General features: G+C 34.6%; 1 protein-coding gene across 1 annotated transcript in view; it reads left to right on the top strand.

Moving 5' to 3' along the window:
- The window catches only part of LOC134851187 (uncharacterized), a 61,004-nt gene that overhangs the window by 19,114 nt on the left and 16,544 nt on the right, over positions 1-25,346 (top strand). The window contains exons 6-10 of the mRNA XM_063867158.1: positions 3,420-3,510; positions 7,478-7,701; positions 9,905-10,301; positions 10,993-11,018; positions 11,248-11,426. Of these exons, the coding sequence (XP_063723228.1) occupies positions 3,420-3,510; positions 7,478-7,701; positions 9,905-10,301; positions 10,993-11,018; positions 11,248-11,426 (917 nt within the window). The remainder of the gene's footprint in view (positions 1-3,419; positions 3,511-7,477; positions 7,702-9,904; positions 10,302-10,992; positions 11,019-11,247; positions 11,427-25,346) is intronic.

Raw genomic sequence — 25,346 nt, 5'->3', positions numbered from 1 at the left:
ATTTCCCAGCGAAATAAAAGCTAATACGTATTGATCCAGTTTTCTCAAATTGGGTTAATTTTTACAAAAAAGTGTCCATCATAAATTGTTATACAAAATCAAAGAGTCTTAAGGCCAATTATTTTTTTCTCTCAAAATTCAAAATTTGAAGGCTCTTAAAAAACAATTTATTTTTTTTTTCAGTTTCATTGGGTTCCCTACTCTTTTCTTACTGCTAGTTGGCTGTGTTTTATGAACGCAGTGAAGACACTTAGATAGGTAGTGGTGTTTTGTCTTTAATTTTTTTCAGGAAAATATCTTGAAGTTGATTTTTCGCGGTTTTACTAATGATTTTTTTCATTTCAAATATATTTGCTAGAAGAGAATTTACGCTCACCCATTACGAAAGTGAAATCGGAACAAAAAACGTGATTGTTTTTAGGCCCATAAATGGATTTCAATTTTAAGATTCATCGGCTGATTCAGAAATTATTTATTGGCTATTGACGTAGTGCTCTCAAATTGGGTTAATTTAATGAAAGAAGAACCATCATAAAAGATTCTTATAACTTCGAAGAGCTGCAGCATAATATTTTGGTGACCGCTCGACTAGCATAAAAGATGGAAAACATGAAACTGTTTTGACCAGCATAAATTTGAAAGCTATTTTTCTCAGAAATACAAAACGACAAAAAAAGAGTCGTGTCAAATTGAAACTTGCATTTCTGAAAAATAGAAACAAAGAAAAATTAATATCAGCAAGCAAATGAAAATTCTTTGTCACATAAACTTTGATCAATCATACCCCGACCCATAGGGGTGGGGTTGGGGAGCGTACACTCATCCACACCACTCCCCCCGAAGGATTCGAACCCCTGACGACCCAAAAGGCTCCCCTTTGGTAGTAATTTAAGAAATCCTTTTTGCTTAAGTAAAGCATGTGTGATAGTATGAACTCTCTTTTTTCCAACCTAAGTCGCAAAAATTGTAATTTTGTTGCGACTCAAATATCGTTGCGACAAAACGTTCATTTTGAAAGTGTTCATTTTGATCAATAACCAGCTATTAAGTACAGCCAATACACAGACTATTATATTACAAATAGCACTTCAGCTTCAATCTATCACGGATCTGTAGCGTAGGGGTAGGGAAGGAGAACCGCAACAAAATAAGAGGGTTCGAAATTGGGCAGGGTCGGATTTTTTAATGAGTTTTTAAAGTATACTACTTAAAATGAGTCCGGTCTATAAATTGTTAGTTGGTATATTTGATTATTTTTTTCAAATTGACTGGAACTGCTAATGTGTCATAATTGGCTTGCGTCACCTAGCAAGCTTCACCTAAGAAATTTTGTAGACTAAAAGTTTTACTCGTTTAGTTTTTCTCACTAGAGTTATCGGTCATACTTTTGGTTTAATATGCGAAATGCAACTTTGCCTCTGTATTAAGAAATTTTTGGCCTGTTTTTTCAAAAATCCGCTTCCCCCTCGAGAAAATCCTTGATCCACCCCTTCCCCGACTTGAAATAGCTTGAACCGAACACTGGGAAATTGGGGGGGGGGGGGTGTGAACGTGGTAGGAGGGTAGGAGGGGTGTAAACGTGGGAGGGTGTGTGAACGTGAGGGGAGTGTTGACCATGGGGGATGCGAACGAGGTGGTGTAAGATTAATCGATTATTATCCATGAATCTCCAGTGCGGAAATGAATTGGCTATTGTTTAATGGGTGTAGTTAACAAGCTCCAATAATTGTAATTTTGACAATATTTGAGTTTTACTATGTTTCGATTTTTATGCACCGCCAATATTTTTTCTCTTAAGTTCGAAAGGGGAAAATGTTTTAAGATAAATTAAAGTTATTTTTAATTGAGATAAATTAATGGTTTTTGTCAAAAACAATTAATTTATCTCAATTAAAACGGACTTAAATTTATCTTGAAACATTTTCTCCTTTCGAATTTTGGAGAAAAAATATAGACGAAGTATCTACTAGCATAAAGCTCGACTAGCATAAAAATTTGGAAAGAGTTTTTGTTAATTGTTTGTTTCAACATGACGTATTTCTAAGTTTTTAAAGTTTGTCACTTTTTTGTTTCCTTGTTCATTGACACTTTTCAACTGTCTGCTGACACTTTCCCTGATAAATTTAAATATTTAACAACAGCTGCTGTGCAAGTAGCAATGAATGTTCCGTCAGCACTGGTTGAGAAGGAAATTCAAAACTTGACATAAAAAATTCGAAAAGATTTCGATTTCAGAAATTCTTGTCCAAAATTTCCGGTTTTTTTTTAGAAAGAATTATTGAAGCAGGTGAACAAATATAGGAAAGAGGGCTAATTAATAGCTAATATAGCTTTTAAATTATTTTAGAATCAGCTTGTAATTAAATTTCTGTCAATTTTTAGTTCTAATTTAGTTTGGAAATCGAAAAATGTTTATTTTGACACTGATACAACTTTTGAATGAACGTGTTTCGAGCTTTTTCGAAATCCTAACCGAAAGACGGCTTAAGGGGCTTAGTATGATATCAGACTCGGCCCTGATAACAATCAGGAAGAAAAAACGGATCTCTAAACTATTCGCCGCATTTTGAAAAAATCCAAGGCCTATTCGGTATTCTGGACTAAGAAAAAAAACGTTTTCGCCATAATGCGTCACTATCAGCTACTTTTTATACCATATGAAACAGAAAGTTTATGAAAACTGTTGAAACCGAGTAAGCACTTGAGAGTATGTATGTACAAGCGTTGCCCCATCGAAAAGCGTTGATTCATTGATTCATAGGTGGAAATAACAAATAGGACCAATTTTCCTAAAAATTGGGCCCGAGTTTTCTTAAAGAAACAGCACCATATTACGTCTGCTGAAAAGTAAAGCAAACTTTGTTTTGTCCACATCATTTTTCACGCTAGGTCAACCCATTTTGAGAGAACGCATTTTCACTTTCAAATTAAATGCGTTTTCTCCGGATAATTTAAATCAGCACTGTTTGTACATCTCAGCTGAAAAACTTTTGGTGAAACATCCTCGCTATTTTTGAATTGTCGTCTCGCTAGTTCATTGTTGTGTCCGCGTTAAAAAATGAGCCTTAAGAAACATCGTAGCTAATTAATCGCTGGAAAAAATTGAATATTTTTAATTATCTTGCAAAAGAGGGAGATTCGTTACTAGGTACAAAACTTATATGCTTAATCGTTGAATTAACTCATTATACGGGTGGCGATTCGTTACCAGGTACCAAAATGGGACTCGACAAAACGCTATGCTCTCTCCATCCCCAGGGAGGTGGTCGGAACAGAAATTCAAATGGGAGGTTGCTAAGTCGATCGAAGCTGAAATTTGTAGTTTAAAATTGTGGAACCTCTTATATTTGATCGGTTTAGATTATTAAATATGTGAGCTGAATGAGTTTGTATGGTATTCATATTTGGGCTCTTTTTAGCATGGAGTGCAATTGACTCTTCGCCTGATATGTCTTCAGAAGCAGGAGTGTTCATTGCAAATAATTTGTCACTGTATGAGCAGCTCACATTGTAAGTATGTTTCATTTCATTTCAGTATTTTGCACAATCTCGACAAATTAGAGTAAGAATACATTGATAACCAGTAGTGTTTACAGCAGCGGGGATGGGGTTATATTTAGCTGCTATTTTTTCTCTTCATGTCCCATATCTCATTCACGTTCCATGATTAAAGTGAGTTGGCCACTAAATTCATTGAAGAAACATGCGAATACTAGTTTCGAGGTATTGTGGATAAACAGTGGCTCTAAGTACTGAGGGTTTAGCTGTAGTCCCGCTGCCCTTCAGTGTTCTTCTGTAATGCCTGTTTTTTGCTTCTGTTTTACGTTCAACCACCTGTATTTAGGTTGTACTGTCGGCTTGGTTGGTTATGCGCGTAATACGACAGCTCGCAACAAAAGACAACTCGCAACAAGATATTGTTTGATGTGCAGGCAGCAAAGAGTGTTCCGACTACATTCATAAAGAAACGGACGAAAATTGTTTTCCCCTTTTTTCATCAAATTAGTGTCTTTTTTGTGCGTGGTTTGATGCGAGCACTAAGAATGCGTTCGAAGTTAGTAAATTAGACAAATAGGACATAAGTGTCTTCAAAAATTGAATAAAAATACAGTCGGATGGTTACGCTTGAATTAGCAATCGTTATAAAATCGGAATATCTTTTCGGGTTAACAACTTGATTAACAGAACGATTTGAACCACTTGGTATCTTGGTTCAAAATTAATTCAAATCTCAAAGCGTCGCCTGCACACTTAGTGTGGAGGTTATGAATACGCTTGGGGCAGCTAAGGTCATGGGTTTGAATCTGACCAGGACCGGTTTTTTTCAACTGGGAAATTTTCCTTTTCAAAAAGACTGTCAGCTTATTATGTCTGCTTGTGTTTTCTCGGCTTAGTTGCCACTTCTTAGATTTTTTTGCTCTGCAGTTTCATTAGTTGCTTTATGTTTTCATGTACTCCGATTTATTTTATTTTATTTTGTTCGCTTGAAAACTTTTCGGACTAAATGTTTTTGGCTTATGTTTTATAGGCTTGCTAACCTAATTTTGGGTCGTTCGAGGGAGCCATAATTTGAATGCTTTTCTCGTGATTGCTCAAAACGTTAAAAATCTCAAGAATCGAGTTCAAAGTTTTTGATGACAATTTAATTTTCGCTCGATATTCTCAATGAATTTTCATTAAACGCTATCCAATGTGTTTCTGGACGTGTTTTCCGCACGGAAAGCCTCATTAGAGACAACTTTTTAAAGTTTTTTTTAGTTGTGTTTTCTCCTTAAAATTTTCGTTTTGGACTTAGTGTCTCTCCTTTCCTTTCTTTCTGCTAGATTGCAATGCTACTTTTGTGTTATCGCTTTGCTTCAGTTTTCTTTAATATTGGTCTAGGGGTAACTCCGCAGCCTTTGCGTCCTAAGTTCTGGTGTTTGTTGCTCGACCGGAACTTGTTTTTTTTTTCAGTATGCAATTGAAAAAAAAAATCGGTTTAAATTGAATTGGCAGACTTTCATTTGTCTGCTCAAGTTTTGCCCTCTTAGTTGCCTTTCACGGAGTTTGCTTGTGCTGTAAGCAACTTTCATACTTTCATTGCCAGTTCAAGTGTTGTTCATTTTAATGTCAGGGGAGAACTTGAAAGATTTCAGGTTTATTTTCATAAAATTATTGTTTTTTTTTTCGGCTCAACTGGTGCCTGCTCAAAGATTGTCGGCGTAGTTGCTACCTTTTTGATGTTTCTTGTGCTGTAAGTAATTTCATTGTAGTTGCAATTGCAAGTGTTGCTCATTGTCGCTTCAGGTGGGACTTTTTATAATCATATTTTGTGTCAACTTGTGTCTGCTCAAAGATTGTCGACTCTTTGTAAGTTTTGTTCCGTTGCTAATTTATTACTCAAATTCTGGGATTTTTGTATGGAATGAATTTCTGTTGATACATATCGAGAAATTTAAAATTTTGGTAGGCCTATTGTTTGAATTTTACAATTTTTGAACTTTTTTCGACTTGTGTTTTTTTTAAATGTTTTTGTTGCATCACAGGTTGTGCGAAGCTCTGCTTAGACTCTGTGTAAAAATGCATTTTCATGCTGGCTGTGTAAAAGTTTTTTAAGCTAATCAAAATTTTTGAGCTTTTCTTTGTCTGTGAATTCATGAGCTATGAAAGGAAATATGAACTGTTTTTTTTTTGCGGTTTTACTTGAAGGTTTTATCCTCGGTTAAAATTCATGTTCAATTAACGATGGACAAATTAGAAACATCTGTTGTCGCCATCAATCATTTTGTCAGTTTTGTTTTTCTAGCAATTACAATCAAATCCTAAAAAATCAAGAGCACAACTTGAAAATTTTTTTTTCTATTCTATAAGTTCGGAGGTTATTGTTCAGACCCGACCTTTGGAAATGGGGAGCAACTCTGTATTCGGTTGTGTTGAACTTTTTTTTGATTTTCCACGCAAAAAAAATCAGGTACCATAAGTATTCATCGTACTGGTTGATAAATATATCATATTAAAGCCCTTACAACAGCCGTGATTCGAACCACAATTTAACAATTCAGAAAGTTTTTCCCGTGTCGAGAAAAACTGGTTTGCAATTTTTGATTTTTCGTCTTATTTCGAGCGAAAAAAGCGAACGAGCAGTCTTACTTTAACTGCTTAAAAGCTTACAATAGCTTAATTTAAATTGTAAAAACTTAGTTTTACTTGAGTAACGTTAGTTAACTTTGAGTTTTTAAGCGCCTTTTTGGAATCAAAGTTTTCACTAACTCAAAAAAAGCTGCAAAAATTGAAAAAAAAAATTATTTTTCATATTTCAGGTAACTTTTTTTTAAAAAAAGTTGTATTTCATTTTGCTTTGGTTACTATGACTGTCGAATATACCTATTGTCTAGTTTTTTTTGTTCAGCTCGTTTTATCACACCACGCCGATAAAACGACGAAAATTTGAAAAGACTCGTTTTATCACACCACGCCGATAAAACGACAAAAAAAAACTAGCATTGTCCGAGAGTCGGACCGCTGCGATAGGGGTTATGAGTCGCCTTCCTTTATAGAGCTGGCTCGATCTCTGCAATGTTCAAACGGATCATCTTAAACAATTTGTATTAAAAAGAAGAGACGATTATCTGACTCCCGTTTTTCTTGCCCCATAACTAATAGATCATCGGTATGAGGGCAGAAAGTTAGATCTGAACAAACTGTAAAAAAACAATGAAACATGTTTTTTATTTAATAAGAAACGTTTTTTTTCCTCAACCCTGGTAACCGGCTATCCTTGCCTGATAATTCATTTTTCCCATTCATTTTCTCTGACTGATGATTGGTAATTTTTCGTTGAACATTTTGATTGCAAGGAATGTTTTGCTCTTGCTTTACGAGCACCCTTAAAGGTTTTTCTCACACTTCAATTTAAAAAGTCAAAGTTGGAATGAAATGAATTTGTTTTCTTTTAATTGTTTTTGTGTCGATGAAAAAAGAGAATTTGTCGGGTCGTGTTGTTTGTAAGGAGAAATTTTTGAAGAATTGAAGGCAACTTACCCTCTCCAATTAAAAAGGCATATTGTCCAAAAAACCTGAATTTCTTATGAATTCGAAAGCCAATGATAAGTTTTAAACTTCCCAGTCGAATATAAAAAATATGTTTTCTCAAATCATAGATTTTGGAACTGAGAAATTTTAAAGGTGATGTATTTTAATTTATAAGTTTATCAATAAAATGAAGTCACTTCTCAGTTTCTTTGAGTTCATGGACACTTTTTCAACTGTCTATAAGCTCTGTTTGAGCTATGGCATAGATTTTCAAATTGTTTCTAGTTGCAAATGATTTTTGTATAAATTAGTTATGGTATGACTTTTTTTTACTTAACCATCGTTTTTCGTTAGAGCTTTGGTTTTTACTTTTTAGCGTTAGAATTGTGATATTCACGTTACTGTATCAAAAGCGCCACTTGGCTTTTGGGAAATGCGCAATGTTTTCATTAAATTGACGTTTCAGAACAGCCCAGAAAGATCCCTACTACTCTGCTGTTAAAAGCAAACTGGTTCCAAAAGAGAATTCAATTGCTGATTACGGAGTGCCTAGAGAATCACTTATCAAATTGTGCTCCTACAACAACAGGGCCTGTTCCGGGGCATTGGGTAAATTCGACTACTTCTGGAAGTCTTGGAAACATACAGTATATGGAAACTGTCACACCTTCAACCACCTCCTCACCAATTGTGAGTAAGCGTTACGTAACGGACTGAATAGCTAACTTAATCGGACAGAGTATTATGTAAAGTAGCTGATTTTTAATAAAAGGGAGGGTACAAACAAGCTCTTGTCGTCAGAAATTCGGATCGCATCATTGTTGGTGAGAGCTAGGGGCGTTCCAAGACAATGCATGCTTTGCTTATTTTACCGAGTCAAACTTTTAATGTATGATTCTCGTATAGGGAAATACTTTAAATCGACATTTGGTCTCACAGAACGTTTGAGCAAATCGGAGAAATGTCAAGGTCAGTTTGCCGAAACAGGTGGTGTTCATATCCACAAGTGTTTTCATCTCCGGCAACACTCAAGTTTCTCTTGTTTAATTGCAAATTTTTAATATCTGGAAATGAGATAAGGCTTAAGTTCAAGTTAGTGCAGAAGCTTATATACACTAGTGGAGAAAGTTAAAAGCGAAATTACGTTTTTACTCTGAAAAAAAGCTTAATTTATAGAAATACCTTCTCTGAAAGTATCAGTTTTTGATTGGAAGCTCTTACCAGTTTATTTCAGGGAACAAAATGCCATTTGTTGCTCTTTTTTTAAATAGGTTTTCGATCGAAGTGAACACTTTTTGAAAAAGTGGAATAGGAAAAAATAATCATGGGATATGACATATTTTGAACGAAAAAATTTCATTGTTAACTATGACAACTTTCCTCAACTCTGTTGTGTCTCAATATTTCACACTACGAGAAACTTACTGCAAAAAAAATCTGGCCCTTTTTTTAGACCATGAATAAACTGGTAAAGACTTCAAATCAACAAATGATATGTTCAGAGAGGGTAGTGCAGGTCATTTGTTGTCGGTCGATGTAGCAATTTTGTGAAAGTTGTCCGAAATGTTCCTTAAAATCAGGCATTATAGAGATTTAACGCCTGAATTTGCGTGTAATTTTGTCTACTAGTGTATGTCGTGATGATTTTTTTCAGAAAAGGTCTTGTAATTTGTTCACGCTCAAATTTTTGATTTTTCGCGGCTTAATTTGTGATTTCTTTTCAAGTTCAGTTGATTTCTTTTGTTAAAAAGAAGGCAAACTCTTCTATCGAACGGAGAAATTGTAAAAGTTACGAGAAACGTGAGTGGATTCCAATTTCGAAAATGGAGATAAATTATCAGATTTCGCAGCGGAATAGTTTTATTTCTTCGTCTAGTTTTTTCAAGTTGAAATCATTTGACCAAAAAAATTATCAGTCATAATTTGTTCTTGAAATTCAAACAGATTGAAGGCCATATTTTTCCTCTGAAATTCATAAACCGAAGTTTCCTTGAGTTTATTGACTCTTTTTCTATTGTCTTTTGGTTGTTTCTTTGTTTAAATGGCAAAACTGTTACCTCAAGCAGTTTTGTTTTAGAGAGTGATTTACTTGCTATCAGATTTTTTTTCTTATGTAACTCGCAAAAAAAGTGTTCATAAGAGTGTTCATTTATTTGGAATTTCCACTAGCATGGGAAATTGGATAGCATCTGTTCTCAGCTTTATTTGTGGCTAGTGTTTGGTGTCGATTAAGCTTCCCTGGCTGAGCGATTAGTGTGTGAGTCGCATAATCTCTAGGTCTCAGATCGAATTCGAGACGTAGACGAATGTTTGCTAATTCGAGGCTTGTTTCTACTTTTTCTTATTGCACTTTATATTGCTGCTTTTTGTTCTCGCTAAGTTTGCGAAGCGCAGTTTTGCCTCAGTGCTTGAATATATTTTCCTACCTTTTAGACAAACGGACACTACAGTGAGTTAATACTTCACCGACAAATTGTTCGTATAGAAATCATTTCAAGGTCTGTTATTAGTTCAAAAGCATTCGATGCCTATCGTCTCGACATCGGACTGAATGTCTTAAAATAGAATTAGATGTTCTAAGATTCAGACTGAAAAAGAAGTCATTTTTTGTGTAAACGAGATTCATGTTGTTAATATTAATGCTATGGACATTTGCTGTATAGTATTCGCAGTTTAATAGGATGTATTTTCTAATTTGTGAGGAGCGTATGTTTCGGTTATCTTAGCGTCCGTGCAACAGTCAAGACTAGTTTTTCAAAGCCAGAAATCTTGTCATGAAACCAATTAATTAAAAACAAGAAATATTGGTTTCTATTTAATTATTTAATCTCGCCTTTTCGCCATCTCGTGACGCCTTTGGTTGCCGTTGGTTCAACAATGATACGATTTTTAGTTTCACGAGAGAATCAGAATAAAATCAGCAGCACCGGCTATACTTCAGGACTGCATGTGACTTTATCCGTTGATGAAGATGCCTATATCCCACTTATGTCCCCTGGAGTAGGAGCCATAATCGGGGTAAACCCGCACTACGAGCATCCCCAGCCTGAATATAACACAGTTCTCGTTAAACCAGGAACTGGAAATTTGTTGTCTTTGAAAAAGAATACGATCTCTAAACTAGGAGGCCTATACAGTGGCTGTATTACAGAATACCCTGAGTTTGTGAAGAACAATGAGATGTATTTGAGCGCTGAAGTGAAGCCATTTTTGAAGTCGTACGATTTGCATTTTTGCATACAGATTTGTATGGCGTTGCAGCCTTTGGCGTGCGAAACGGGCGCGTGCAGGTAATGCTATTTTAAGTGTAGTAGTTTTTAAATTTCATAGAAGTTGAAATTTAGATGAGTTTATTTTTAACCATTTGCCCGAGAAAGGTGCTCGGTGAACTGCAAAATACACAACAACACATAAAACGAAGTGAGGACCTTAATTGGATCAATTGCGCAACCTTCCCCCCCCCCCCCCCCCCCCGCGGCTTTAACAAAGTTAAATCTTACAACACACATTTGCATTAAAGACGGCTTCAAAAGTCGACTTTAAATGCATCAGTTTTAGTAAATTTTTCACTCTGAAAGTAGTTATGGAATTTTTGTATTGTGAATTTTGATATTCCGCATTCGTTGGAGAATCTGGCTGATGATTTTGCTCATGATTTCATAACATTCAAAGTATCCCACGCGATTGATCCCCTTCTTAAGTCGTGTGGTTTTCTGTTTTGAAGCAGTGAAGGTTTGTTCACGCTCAGAGTTTTTTGTAGGCTTAGCTTTTGGTTTCTAAATAGACTGAAAAACCTAATGAATTCTAATTTCAGCAAATAATCAACGTTTATATAAAATATCGATAGTTTTTTTTTCGTTTTCTTACGTTTATTGACACTTTACCTAGTGCCTGTTGACTTTGTTTGGTTTTTTCATTCGCATAAGGTCTGATTTAAGGTGGGCTTATCTAAATGTTAATTTCTCTAATCGCCTGTTTTAGGTATGGATACATATTGGACCGAGCACGTGAGTAAATCTTTAATAAACTTCTTGTGGCTTCATGAATCTCTTTTTTCATGGATCTCTTTAACTATCCCCCCGGGTACCTATTAACGAATATCCCCCTATAAAGAAATAATTCAAGAGTTAAGCAAAAACTTAGTTACAAATATGCAAAAGAGGGAGATATAGTTAAAGAGATTCGAGTTCATCATAAGTAAATGGTGTTTTTGAATTATTTATAGCTTCTTTTCAGTTTTAAAGAGTCAAACTATTCCGGACTGTGACTTGACTAAGCGAGAACAGTTCGATTGTTATCAAGAGGCTAAGGAAAGAGTGACTAATTCTTCTAACTGTGGATGCGTTCAAGGGTGCAATAGAGAAATTTTCAGTCAGTTCTTGTCGTCAAGTCAGTTTCCAGCTAAAGCATACGTGGTAAGTTCTTTTGTGATGAAAAGAAAATTGTTACAATAAAAATTTTGAATTCGGCTTAAATGATATCATGCCGATCAATCGAGAGACGTTTTAGCTCTAAAAAAACTAGATCTGATTAATTGACGAGAGTAGCCGGTTTTTAAAAGAAATGAACGTAACGAGTACTCTTATATAGGTCTTGCTGATTTTTTTTTAGGAAAAAGTTTTAAAATTTGTTCACTCTCAATTTTGATTTCTGGCGGTTTGACTTGGGCTTTCTTTTTAATTCCAGTGCATTCCACTATTGAACAGCAAAAATAAAAAAGTCACGAAAAACGTGATCGACTTCTAATTTCGAAAATGAAATTTATTCACCAGATTTCCCAGTGAATGAAAGTTTTACCTATTGATCCAGTTTTCTCAAATTGGGTTAATTTTAACAAAAAAGTGCTCATCATAAATTGTTTTAAAAATTCGAAGAGCTTTAAATTCATCTAATTTTTCTTCCAAATTGAAAAGTGGAAGATTTTTGAAAAAACAAGTCAGTTTTTGTTTCAGTTTCTATGCGTTACCTACTCTTTTCTAACTGTCAGTTCGCTATGTTTTTTATTTCACTTTATAAAGCTGCTGCTGTTTTCTTATTCTGGCTCTGCGAAGCGCAGCTCCGCCTCTATGTTTATGATCATTATAACTTTGTGGAAAATTACGGGGCAGTAATAGCCCAATAATGGTGGGGCACCTTTACAGCTTTTTGATATCATGGGCTTTGACATTCGAATAGTAATAAATTAACACACTTGATGCATTTTTAAAAAAGCTATTTGTTTCAACAGCATCACAATAATAAAAGTTCGATTTCAGAAATTTTCTATCTCAATATATCTCGCAATTGTTTGAAATGCTTAATTTATGCATAATGTGGCTTGATGCTTTGCGATTTGTTACATGCAAAGTTAGTGTGGATGCCTTCATCGTGTTATATTCCAAATTGTTACTTGCGAAATTCTGTTCCTTTGTATTTGGTGCGACTTTTGCTGCATCGATTGACAATTTTTTTAGCAGATGTAGCTGCTTTGTTTGAGACTAATCTTTGGCGATTGTTAAGCGTTCGTGACCGAGAGGCGTGAGACTCCAAATCTCGAGCTTGCTGGTTTAATTTCAATACGAAGCAAATTTTTTTAATTCGAGGCTCATTTCGGTTTTTTATTTCACTTTTTAAAACTGCTTTTTGTCTTATTCTTGCTAGTTTTTGCGAAGCGCAGCTTCGTCTCTGTGTATTAAAATAACTCAGAATTTTTCAGCCACAGGATTTTTTGCAAAGAAGTAAACTTTTTGAAGTACTTCCGTTTTTTGGTTAGCTTAAATAAATAAAATTAGATAAGATTCCATTTTTATCTATTCCTCATAAGGAAAATTAGTCTATGATGAAAAAATCAGATGATTTTTTGTCACTGAGAAAGCTTCTGTAAAGTATGTTTTTGGAATTCAAATCACGACTGAAATCAACTCTTAATCCACGTTAATTTTTTTTACACGTGCGAAAGTATTGTCATAGTATGAGTCCTTTTTTTTCAAAGCAAACACGCAAATAAAATAGTCCGTTCGTGGCTCGCTTGCGATAATCACGATCTGTAGAATTGGAAATTTCATAGCATCTGTTCGCTGTTTTATTTTCAAGCGACCTTGGCAGTTTGAAGGACGTGAGACTCCTAATCTATAGGTTGCAGTTTCAATGCCGCACCAGTTTTAAGAAGAGACGATGAACGTATTGAAGACTCTTACGAGCCTTGACGTATATGAGCCTTGATGATTTTTTTTTGCAGGAAAATGTCTTTACTTTTGATCAAGTTTTCTCAAATGGAGTTAAATCTATCAAAAAAGTGTCATAAAATGGTTTCAAAATTCAAATAGCGTCAAGCCATATATGTTTACTTTGAAATTCAGGAATTGAAGTTTTTTTTCAAAAAAAAAATAAGTCCGATTTTTTCTGTTTCCCCATGTTCATTTAATCTTTTCCAAATGCCTGTTGGCGTTATTTATATTAGTGGCATTGTTGCTGAATGGCATTGGCAGTTTATCATCATCTGGAGATGCTTTATCGGTGGCTTCAACTTTAGTGTTAGTCAACTTCCAATGGCATGTGGTATAGATGCGTGGACGTGAGACTCCAAATTTTGACAAATAGCTGATTTTTATTGTTCAAGGCTTTTTTCAGTTTTCCTTTTTTACCGTCGCGTTTTGGCGTTTTCTCTATTGTGTTTGCGAAGTGCCGCTTCTCCTCTGTGTATATATCTATTATCATAGTTATTTGCCATCTCTGTGGGTAATCAGATAAAGACCTTCTTTGTTGAAACTGGTTTGAAAGCAAACGCTTGCTGTTACTAAATAGTTTCGTGTGCTCTGTTTTCCGGCAAAATTGCCACTCAAGTTTCTTCACATATTTCCGTCCTTTTAGAAACAAATTATAGAAATTTTCTATAATTTGTTTCTAAAAGGACGGAAAATATGTGAAGAAATTTGAGTGGCAGTTTTGCCGGAAATCTATAGGTTGCAGTTTCAATGCCGGTATTGAAGACTCTTACGAGCCTTGACGTATATGAGCCTTGATGATTTTTTTTGCAGGAAAATGTCTTTACTTTTGATCAAGTTTTCTCAAATGGAGTTAAATCTATCAAAAAAGTGTCATAAAATGGTTTCAAAATTCAAATAGCGTTTTATTTTTCTTTCTTGCACTTGTTCTCGTTTAGAAGTATTGTCCCAAAAAACTTCCGATTTTCCCTCAGAAAAGCTTTTCACTGGTAGTTTCTGAGTTTTACCAGTGAATTGCTAGTTTCATATTATAGAAAACTTGCAAGATAAATCCAACGAAGAATTCTTTACAATTTTTTTTTGTTTTCCTCCATTTGAAATACTCAGTACATTTCAAGTGGTCGGGCGGGTTCACACTTGTGAATGAGCTTTTGAATAAGACTCAAAAACGGCGGATCATGCTTCTGAATGAGTACCAATAAAATACCTGAAGCCAGTTAGTCTTCTGCCCAGCTAGCAGTTCTCAGCTTCTAGTCTTCTGCCCAGCTTGCAGCTAAGAGTTTTCAGCGTCTGCCCAGCTAGCACATGATGTTCCAAGCACGTATTTAAAGCGCTTGTTTTGATACAACTTCTTAAATTCTTTTTTTCTTGTCTTCAGTACAAAAAGCCTGACAAATTGAAAACTAAAAAAGTATTTTTGAACCATTTTCAATTGAGGTCATTGAGCAAGTTTTTGAAAAGTCTTTAGCTAAATAGTACATAAAAAGGGTTTATAGACTAAACTCATTTGCTAGTTTTCCATTTGAAACATCTCGTAAAAAAGTCCATTATATGCCCTAGAGTTATGCCCTAAAAAGTCCATTATATGCCCTCGTGATTTTTTTTCAGCAATTTCGAGATGTATTTTTTCCACTAAATTGTCTCGATTTCCTTGTTTTGATTAATGAACATAGTGAAGACTCTTATATAGGTATTTTTTTTTGTTTTTTTTTCTCGGGAAAAGTTCGTAAATTGCTCTATTAAGTAAAGATGTGCGTTCATACATATTAATGCATTTAGGTATTTGTGCTTTTTTTGAGTTCAATTGAAATTAATGTGCTGAAAAATACTGTCACGCATTTTTTTACTTCAACGAGCAAATGAACGAATCTTTTCTTCATGTTAGTGTCGTTTTCTCGGCAATTGTTTAGATATAGGGTTCCAATTTTGACTTTTGCTAGATGAAATTATTTGAAAGTTGACCTTAGACAGTGTCTCATAACTAGTTATAGATATTCTTCCTAAAAAAACATCCTCGCAAACAATATAAGGATTTTGAATTATTTGTCTCATATTAGTTTTTTGCGACAGATAACAGATTTGAAAAAATTACCTTGCCCGGCGTCGAAAAACGGTCAATTCTGTTTTGACGAAACTTACTTTGGTAGTTCTTGGGGGCTTATACTAGAAATTTGGACAAAATTTACCCACGACATAACTGCTGATAAGAATCCTGTGCACGGACTGGAGAGTATTTTTCCGATTTATTTGCTGGAATAGTTCTTTTGTTGACTTATTTTGATCCTCAGCGCGAAATTATTCGTAATTTTCAAGTTCTTCATCGCCGGACCAAGTAACTTTTTCAATACTGTTGTTTGTCGCTGTAGGTGGGATCAGGTGTACTTCAAGCTCATCGGGTGCCCAAAGAACTTAAGTTGCGCCCTATAATTCACATTCCCGATATTGTTTTCGAGGATGTTTCTACAGCCTGAACACCTAAAACTAGTTATGAGATGCTGGCTAATTTACGCCTTGAAACACAAATTTCAAAATTTTGGACCGGCCTATACCTTCCAATTAGCATATGTCAAAATTTGAATCGTTGCTGAGAAAACGACAAAATGTGAAGAAAAAATTCGTTCATCCCAGAAAAAAAACTCGTTGAAATCAAAAAGTTGCAACTTCTGTGTCCCGTGACTGTACATAAATAGCACTCTCCAAATACGAACGTGAAAATTGCGCAAAAAAACGTGAACAACTTCTAGTTTCGAAATTGGAATTGAATTTATAGATTTCCCAGCGGAATAAAAACTTTCTCAAATTGGGTTAGTTTTATATAAAAAAGCACCAATCGTAAATTGTTCTTGAAGTTCAGAGCTTCAAGGACATATACTTTTTCTGTAATTTTCGAATTTGAAGTTTTTCAAAAAGTAAGTCAGTTTTTCACAAAGCAAGTCTGTTTCCTTGTGTTCATTACTCTTTTCCAAATGTAAGTCGGCGATGTTCATAATTTAAATTCGGATATATAGTTTTTGAAGTCGGATTAGTTTGCAATCTGCAACTGTTAATTCTTTTGTCTAATTTAATAAGCTATTTAAATACGATCATATTTAAGCTGTAATCTTAAGAACTTTCTTTTGATGATGTGAAACTGTCCAGTCAATAGACTGATTCTGGTGCGATATGGGGAATCAACAACATTCTTCTTTTGTTCTGATTGCACAGCATGTCTTGTGTCTTTCATATCGGAGGGCTTAGGGTAGTACCGGAGCCAATAAATTAAATTGTGGATTATTGATGTTATTGATCGTCTAATGACTGGTCTATGACAAAGTGAATAGCTAGACGATGTAGGTGGTAACAGCAATACTAAACAAGGTCAAAGTCGTACTAGAAACCGAGATATACTTGAATACTTTTTCTAACCCCCCTTTGAACTATTTTGAGATATCCATTTTTGGCTGACGGACTCCAAATTTTTTCTAACGGAGCCGTTGGCGCCAATTTATACTAATTTTGATGGGGGAGCGCGTGCCGAAAAAACGCAAATTTCTTGGTCAAAAGTTTTCAAAAAGTGCATAAAAACGCTATTTTTAGCTTGTTTTTTTTTTCAAAATTTTGTCTGCGGCGCAGAACATTTGGCCAAACCAGGTTTTTTTTTTAGTACTTTGGGAGAGCTCGGAAAATCAATTTAGTCGACTTACAATTGTAAAAAAAAATTTGAATATCCGACCCCCCCCCCCCCCCCCCCCTCGAAAAAATCCTAGATCCGCCACTGCTCAAACTGTTTTTAAAATTTTCATGAAGGAGGTGATGTACCACTTAGTTAGATATTGTGGTTATTGTTTTTTTTCCATTAAACTGTCTGAAAAGTACTTCACGCTCAAATATGACTTTTCTCAGTTTGACTTTTGGTTTCTAAGCTCAATTCAAATTGATTTGCTGAATGGAAAGCACACATTGGTCTCCAATGAAAAAAGTGTAAAAGCCGCGAAAAAAAATGACTAACTTATGGTTTCGTCGATGAATTTAATTTTCAGCAGCTCTAGCGGAAAAAAGAAAATGCGTTTTGGACCAGTTTTTTTTAAGTGTGATAATTTTATGAAAGAAATTTGAAAGGGCAAAAAATTTTCACACAATTTTTTTTTCGGGTTCGTTGACGCGTTGCAAAATTTCTATAGTTCGTTGACGCGTTGCTAAATTGCTCGAAGTGTCTGTTGTCTAGTGCCTCTATTTGAAGGTTCAGCTTTCCAGTACATTGTGAATGTCATGTCGAATGTTGGAAGAATTTGAGATTTGTATTTTTTTTGCGGTATGTTTGAATAATTTTTAAAAATTCAAGTAAAAAGCTTCTTTTTGCTGCGTACTTATTACGTATCCGATTATGGCGCTCTATGCTGGCAAGCGTTATCAAATCGGAAAACGAATTTTTGTTACGGCCACTCTTAAAGAGGGGGGAAGGAACTGTGGATTCAGGTCGGTAGTTTTTCCAGCCAATAATGCCTACCTCAAAGTAAACTTGTAAGGGTTCAAAGATGGTATCATATTCAAGAGCTTCTGGTCCGTCATTTGGAGTCTAAAAAGAAAGTTTGGAAAAATTCTCCCAGTGTCGAGAAAAACTGATAACTTAAGGAAAAATTATTTTCTCAAATATATTTTTTTCGTCAACCTACATATTTCATTATTGTTTCAGCATTTTAAATAGCCGTTCGGTTCGACCTTTTTAAAATTTGATTATAGGTTTGGTTGAATTTTTTTCTTTCCGTTTTTTTGGATTGAAAAATTACATTTATATCAGATCGATTATTTATATCAATATTTGGCTAACTGTTATCACGACAAAAAGTCTACAAAGTGGCACTATTGGAATTGCATTTGTTCGTATAATAATTTGCGTGTTTAAAAAAGCAAATTTTAGGAAAAAGTCTTTAAACTTTCAAATAACTGCAGAAGTGCATTCATTCACATTGATGCATTTATGAATGCCCTTAGGTATATGCGCACTCTTTGAGTTCAATTCAAGTGCATTTGCTAAAGGTTAGGCGAAATTCGCCCTCCTACTGCGAAAGTTTCGAAAGTGGAATTGTATTTTCAGATTTCGAAATAAAAATTTTACTTAGTGATCTAGTCTTCTCAAATTGGGTTGTCAATCATAAATTGTTCTAGAAACGCAAAGGACTTCAAAGTTTTTTCTCCGGAACCCGCTTTTTTCTCCGAAACCCGAAATATTTTTTTTTTCAAAAAACAAGTCAGTGTTTTTCTGTTTTCTAGCGTGCATTGACTTTTCCCCACTTTCTGTTGGAAACTTGTTCTTTATGTTTTTGTACAATCAATGACTTAAAACGTCGGATTCTGCGCATGTAGCGCAGATCTAACCTAAACGCCGGATTGATTTTCCTATTGGTGCCAGTAATCGTACTTGAAAAAGGTTTGCAGAAGTTGTGTTGTAATACTTTTTGATTAACATTTTTCTTACTAGTTTTTTCAAGTTAATAGATCTGATGATTTTTCTGCAAATCTCGGGACAGCAATATTTTTAAACATTGTTTGTGTATTTATTTTTCTGAAACCCCATTTTCACCTATCTTTCGGGGTGGAATATTTGAATTAGCTTCTTGAATGAACTTTTCGAATGAGGCTCTCTGAAACTGTCTCGAATTAAATGTTTGTTCGAGATAATTTCGTGTTTACTGTAGCCTTTCGAAGTTGAAAATTTTTCTAATTTTTATTGCAATCATTTTGGTCTGACCATAGTGTGGCAAGTTTTGTGATATTTTGTGAGAAGTTTTATGAAGCTCAGCTTCTCTAAGTCTTGATTTTTAGAGCTCCTTTTGTGCTTCGGTCTTTGATATGCAGTCCCTGGATGACAAAAATGATTTTAATAGAATTTCATAACTGTGGCGCAAGTATTTCTAGAAAAGTGTCTGATATTTCTACTATTAGCGTTTTTTTGTTGCATGGAAGTATGTGCCTAGCATTTTTGCATGCTATGAAAGTGTGCGAGTAGAATTTTCTCCATATATGGAACTGGACGACTAGCATTGGTTTTGTTTAGTTTTGTTTTTTATGAATGCAGTCCATAAACACAAGAACCATAATTTTCTCGTATGATATCAAGGTAAATGGAAAGTATACCAAAGATAAAATAAATTTGGAGATTCGCCTTGGAAGTTAGTTTGTGAAATTCCGTTCATAATTTTTTATTACCCTTGCGATAGCAAGGGTATTGCAATCGGGTACTAGACTTTTTTCCCGTAAACAACTTTAGTGTGCTTCTGTACTCATCTCTAGAGGTTCCTTCTGAGCGTTCCCGGTCCACTTAAAATTCTCAGAGTTCCCAGCCTACTTAACCTGGAGGTAACAAATTCGCCTGGTACGGCAAAGGTCCTGCGTTCGAATCTGACTGGGACTGGTTTTTTTTTCAAACGGGAAATTTTCCGTTTAAAAAAATTGTTGGCTCATTGTTTGTCTACTTATGTTTTGTCGGCCTAGTTGCCGCTTCGTAGAACTAGTTTTTCTTGCTATGTGCAATTAAGGTTGTAGTTTCTCTTAATGTTTTGATTTACTTCTGCTGGTAATTTCTTGTCTTGTATTTTTTCTTTTTTTTCTTAGTTTTTTTTCTGTCCAAATGATTTAGTCTTCTCAAATTGGGTTGTCAATCATAAATTGTTCTAGAAACGCAAAGGACTTCAAAGTTTTTTCTCCGGAACCCGTTTTTTTCTCCGAAACCCGAAATAATTTATCGGCTTAGTGAACTTATTTTGAGTCGTTTCAAGTGAAACGTAGTTTTTGTTTTTACTCACATCTGGATCGCACATTTTGATAAAGACTTAAGTTTTTTATGACGATTTTTCTGCGGTTTTGTTTTTTCTTTTTTCTTGATGGCGGATATCGCGTCTGGTGACCAGCGAAAGAAAAATTGTGTGAGCGTGCGTGTTATGAATTCGAGGGGACTTGATCATTTTTTTTATGTCTTAAAATTTTTGAATTTAATTTTGACTTTCCTTTTAGTCGTCTTAATTGGTTTCGGCCTTTCTTATATTGGCTGAGTGGCCTCAATGAAAGTTTTTTTGCTTGTGTTTGTTGAGGGTGAGAGGACTGGTTAACTTTTTAGAATTCTTAAGTCTCGATGTTTTTTTCGGCCTAAAGGGTTTCTGCTAAGGTATTTTCGGCTTTGTTACCGGTTGGTAAATTTAATTTCCTTGCGATGATAAACTCACGTTCAATTGCCTTGTGTAATTTTTGTATCGCAAATGGTGCGAAGCTCAGCTTCGCCTCTGTGTTACGCTCGCGATTAGCAAGCTTTATCAAATTAAAATATAGACTTTTTTCGGGTAAACAACTAGTTGAACAAAATCACTTGAATCACTACAGTTCATTCACATGCACTCTCTTCATTGACGTGCTCTCACGCTCAATCTCCCTTAAATCTGGCACAGAGGTAGCAAGTACGTAATAACTAATTACTGTAATGTAGTTTCATGGGGACTTTGAATTTTTCAATGTTTTTTTTTAAACAAAAATTAGTTTTTTTTTCGGCTCAACTGGTGTCTGCTTAAAGATTGTCGGCCATGTTTCCGTTTCGTAATTTTTGTTCAGCTATTAATTTGAATTTCAAATGTCTAACTAGGCGTGTTTGCCTGGAATTTTTGTTTGATAAAAACAAGTTTTTTGAAAGTGTGTGTGATTCGACTTTTTTAGTTGACTCTTTGAAATATTTTGTCACTTTTTGCAATAATAATTTAGGCTATAGATTTCCCAATGTATTAAGATAGGGAATAGGTTTCCCAATGTATTAAGATACGAGGTTTCAGATGGTAAGTTTCAGATGGTAAGTTTCAGAAAATTTTTTAGCCTATCTTACAGTGAAATTAGTCTGAAGACCCATATGTATTAAGATAGGGAATAGAGCATCCGGTCTTCAAGCTATGTATTAAGATTGGGTATAGAGTCTACAATGTATTAAGATAGGGAATACCGATGGTAAGGTTTCAGTGTGATGGTAAGAGAAAGAAAAACGAAACTTTTTTGGTTTTTTGTTTATTTTTTTCGCAAAATTTTTGGCGCGCGTTATCTAATTGGGAACAATTAATTGTTAATTACGTGTAGAATTAAGGTTTTGTATATAGTTTTTTTGGTGCATGGTAAGTCAATGGTAAGAGTTTTTGTGCAAAAACTTGGAATTTTTATCAAATTAAAATTTTTTCGAAAAAATTCAAAACACGATAAGATTAGCTATTATTTGACCAAATTTATGAATGCAGTCCATAAACACAAGAACCATAATTTTCTCGTATGATATCAAGGTAAATGGAAAGTATACCAAAGATAAAATAAATTTGGAGATTCGCCTTGGAAGTTAGTTTGTGAAATTCCGTTCATAATTTTTTATTACCCTTGCGATAGCAAGGGTATTGCAATCGGGTACTAGACTTTTTTCCCGTAAACAACTTTAGTGTGCTTCTGTACTCATCTCTAGAGGTTCCTTCTGAGCGTTCCCGGTCCACTTAAAATTCTCAGAGTTCCCAGCCTACTTAACCTGGAGGTAACAAATTCGCCTGGTACGGCAAAGGTCCTGCGTTCGAATCTGACTGGGACTGGTTTTTTTTTCAAACGGGAAATTTTCCGTTTAAAAAAATTGTTGGCTCATTGTTTGTCTACTTATGTTTTGTCGGCCTAGTTGCCGCTTCGTAGAACTAGTTTTTCTTGCTATGTGCAATTAAGGTTGTAGTTTCTCTTAATGTTTTGATTTACTTCTGCTGGTAATTTCTTGTCTTGTATTTTTTCTTTTTTTTTCTTAGTTTTTTTTCTGTCCAAATGATTTAGTCTTCTCAAATTGGGTTGTCAATCATAAATTGTTCTAGAAACGCAAAGGACTTCAAAGTTTTTTCTCCGGAACCCGTTTTTTTCTCCGAAACCCGAAATAATTTATCGGCTTAGTGAACTTATTTTGAGTCGTTTCAAGTGAAACGTAGTTTTTGTTTTTACTCACATCTGGATCGCACATTTTGATAAAATCTTCAGTTTTTTATGACGATTTTTCTGCGGTTTTGTTTCTTCTTTTTTCTTGATGGCGGATATCGCGTATGGTGACCAGCGAAAGAAAAATTGTGTGAGCGTGCGTGTTATGAATTCGAGGGGACTTGATCATTTTTTATGTCTTAAAATTTTTGAATTTAATTTTGGCTTTCCTTTTAGTCGTCTTAATTGGTTTCGTCCTTTCTTATATTGGCTGAGTGGCCTCAATGAAAGTTTTTTTGCTTGTGTTTGTTGAGGGTGAGAGGACTGGTTAACTTTTTAGAAATCTTAAGTCTCGATGTTTTTTTCGGCCTAAAGGGTTTCTGCTAAGGTATTTTCGGCTTTGTTACCGGTTGGTAAATTTAATTTCCTTGCGATGATAAACTCACGTTCAATTGCCTTGTGTAATTGTTGTATCGCAAATGGTGCGAAAATCAGCTTCGCCTCTGTGTTACGCTTGCGATTAGCAAGCTTTATCAAATTGGAATATAGACTATTTTCGGGTAAACAACTAGTTGAACAAAATCACTTGAATCACTACAGATCATTCACATGCACTCTCTTCATTCACGTGCTCTCACGCTCAATCTCCCGCAAATCTGGCACAGAGGTAGCAAGTACGTAATAACTAATTACTGTAATGTAGTTTCATGGGGACTTGGAATTTTTCAATGTTTTTTTTTAAAGAAAAATTAGTTTTTTTTTCGGCTCAACTGGTGTCTGCTTAAAGATTGTCGGCCATGTTTCCGTTTCGTAATTTTTGTTCAGTTATTAATTTGAATTTCAAATGTCTAACTAGGCGTGTTTGCCTGGAATTTTTGTTTGATAAAAACAAGTTTTTTGAAAGTGTGTGTGATTCGACTTTTTTAGTTGACTCTTTGAAATATTTTGTCACTTTTTGCAATAATAATTTTTTTGCTTGAAATTTTTCTGCCAATTTTCAAAAAACGGTATCCAAAGAAAAACTTACCTTATTGTGTGCCTAGTAATGAACGTAGTGAAGACTCTTAAATAAATCTTGCTGATTTTTTTCAGGAAAAAGTCTGAAAATATTGATGCACTTAGGTATATACTTACGTATATATATATCTGAGATCTGGGTTCAGTCCAAAGAACTGGTTTACATACGCGACTGCACCCAAATTTTTTTGACTCAAAAAAAAACTATGGCCCTCGGAAAAGTCAAAATTAAGTTTTTTTGACCGTTTTTTGAGGTTTTATGACTTTTCTCGAGAATTACCCTGCCAAACCTCGGTTTTTGTGTTCAATCGTAGTATTAGTTTGGGTGAATTTCTTCTGCTTTTTCGGCTACGCCATTTTTTCATGAAACAAAATAACGTCAACTTTCTGTCAACTCTCGGAAACGTCAACTTTCTGATTTGTTGACCGTTTTTTCGACTTTTCTCGATAACTGTCCTGCCAAATCTGATAGCATAAGCTTAATCGACACAACAGGTTGCTGGAAGTTTAAGCATATAATTTATTACGCCCAGTTGTTTTAGAAAAAGTTATGGTATCTAACTAGTGAAGGTTTTTGAACTTTAACCGTGTCGTAGAAACTTTTTGAATTTTCTTGAAAACTACTCGATCAAAATCTAGGGAAAATGTCAATCGAAAGAAGCATTTGCGCATTTTTTTCCTGCAAAAGCGGCTACTCTTTTGTAAGATAAAGGTTATGTCTTTGCGAAAATTCCAAAATCTCAAAAGTTTTCTTTCTGCACATTTATTTTAGTACAGAAACGACCAAGGTTTTGGGCAAAGTCCAATTTTTGAAACTACGCATGTCCAACATCAATTTTTTAAAACGTCAAAGACGTACCCCAAGCTGTAGCTAGGCTATAGGTGTCCTCTATCGACACATACGAAAGTTTTGGTTCACTTATTTTTTTAAAACATTTTTCATGCTTTTTTAGACTTATACTTTCATGTTATGTTGCATCGCAAGAAGTCCGAAGCTCCGCTTCGCCTCTGTGTCGAAAATCGTAATTAAGAGTCAATAAATGTCTTAAATATGTCGTGAGTTTTTTTAAAAAGTGGCTTGACTTTTGATTTTTTTATGCTCAGTTCAATTCCTTTGTTAAAAAGAAGACAAACTCTACTATCAAACAGCAATAGTTAAAAGGTCTCGGAAAACGTGATGGACTTCTAGTTTCGAAAATGGAATTTAGTTTTCAAGATTTTCCCGCGAAATGAAAACTTTGTTTATCGATCCAGTTTTTTAAAGTGCGTTTTTTTAGCAAAAAAAAATGTCAATCATTTAAGTAGTATAGGTGGGGGCAGCCGCCGGGGGGGAGGGGGGGGGTGCGGACCTCCATGTATTAACATAGGCTATAGAGTATCCGGTCCACACCCTATGTATTAACATAGGCTATAGATTTCCCAATGTATTAAGATAGGGAATAGGTTTCCCAATGTATTAAGATACGAGGTTTCAGATGGTAAGTTTCAGAAAAATTTTTAGCCTATCTTACAGTGAAATTAGTCTGAAGACCCATATGTATTAAGATAGGGAATAGAGCATCCGGTCTTCAAGCTATGTATTAAGATTGGGTATAGAGTCTACAATGTATTAAGATAGGGAATACCGATGGTAAGGTTTCAGTGTGATGGTAAGAGAAAGAAAAACGAAAATGTTTTGGTTTTTGTTTATTTTTTTCGCAAAATTTTTGGCGCGCGTTATCTAATTGGGAACAATTAATTGTTAATTACGTGTAGAATTGAGTCTTTGTATATAATTTTTTTGGTGCATGGTAAGTCAATGGTAAGAGTTTTTGTGCAAAAACTTGGAATTTTTATCAAATTAAAATTTTTTCGAAAAAATTCAAAACACGATAAGATTAGCTATTATTTGACCAAATTTATAAGATAATCCTACTTTCTATCTAAATGAAACAATAATATTACTTTCTATCTAATTGAAACAATGCTGAAACCTGCAGAAACTTTGAAAAAATTCAAATTTTTTGAGAAAAAATTGCAAAAATTTCAAGTATTTGGAAAAAATTGCAAAAATTTCAAGTATTTGGAACAAACTGCAAATTTTTGGAAAAAATTGCAGAAATCTCATAATTTTGGTTAATGTTTTGTTGTTTTTGATCTACTTTTAAACATACTTTTACGTATTGATTTTAAAAA

Source organism: Symsagittifera roscoffensis, chromosome 7 (assembly GCF_963678635.1).
Source record: "Symsagittifera roscoffensis chromosome 7, txSymRosc1.1, whole genome shotgun sequence".
NCBI lineage: Eukaryota > Metazoa > Xenacoelomorpha > Acoela > Convolutidae > Symsagittifera > Symsagittifera roscoffensis.
The sequence above is the reverse complement of the archived record's forward strand: the minus strand, read 5'-3'. Positions and strand labels throughout refer to the sequence as shown.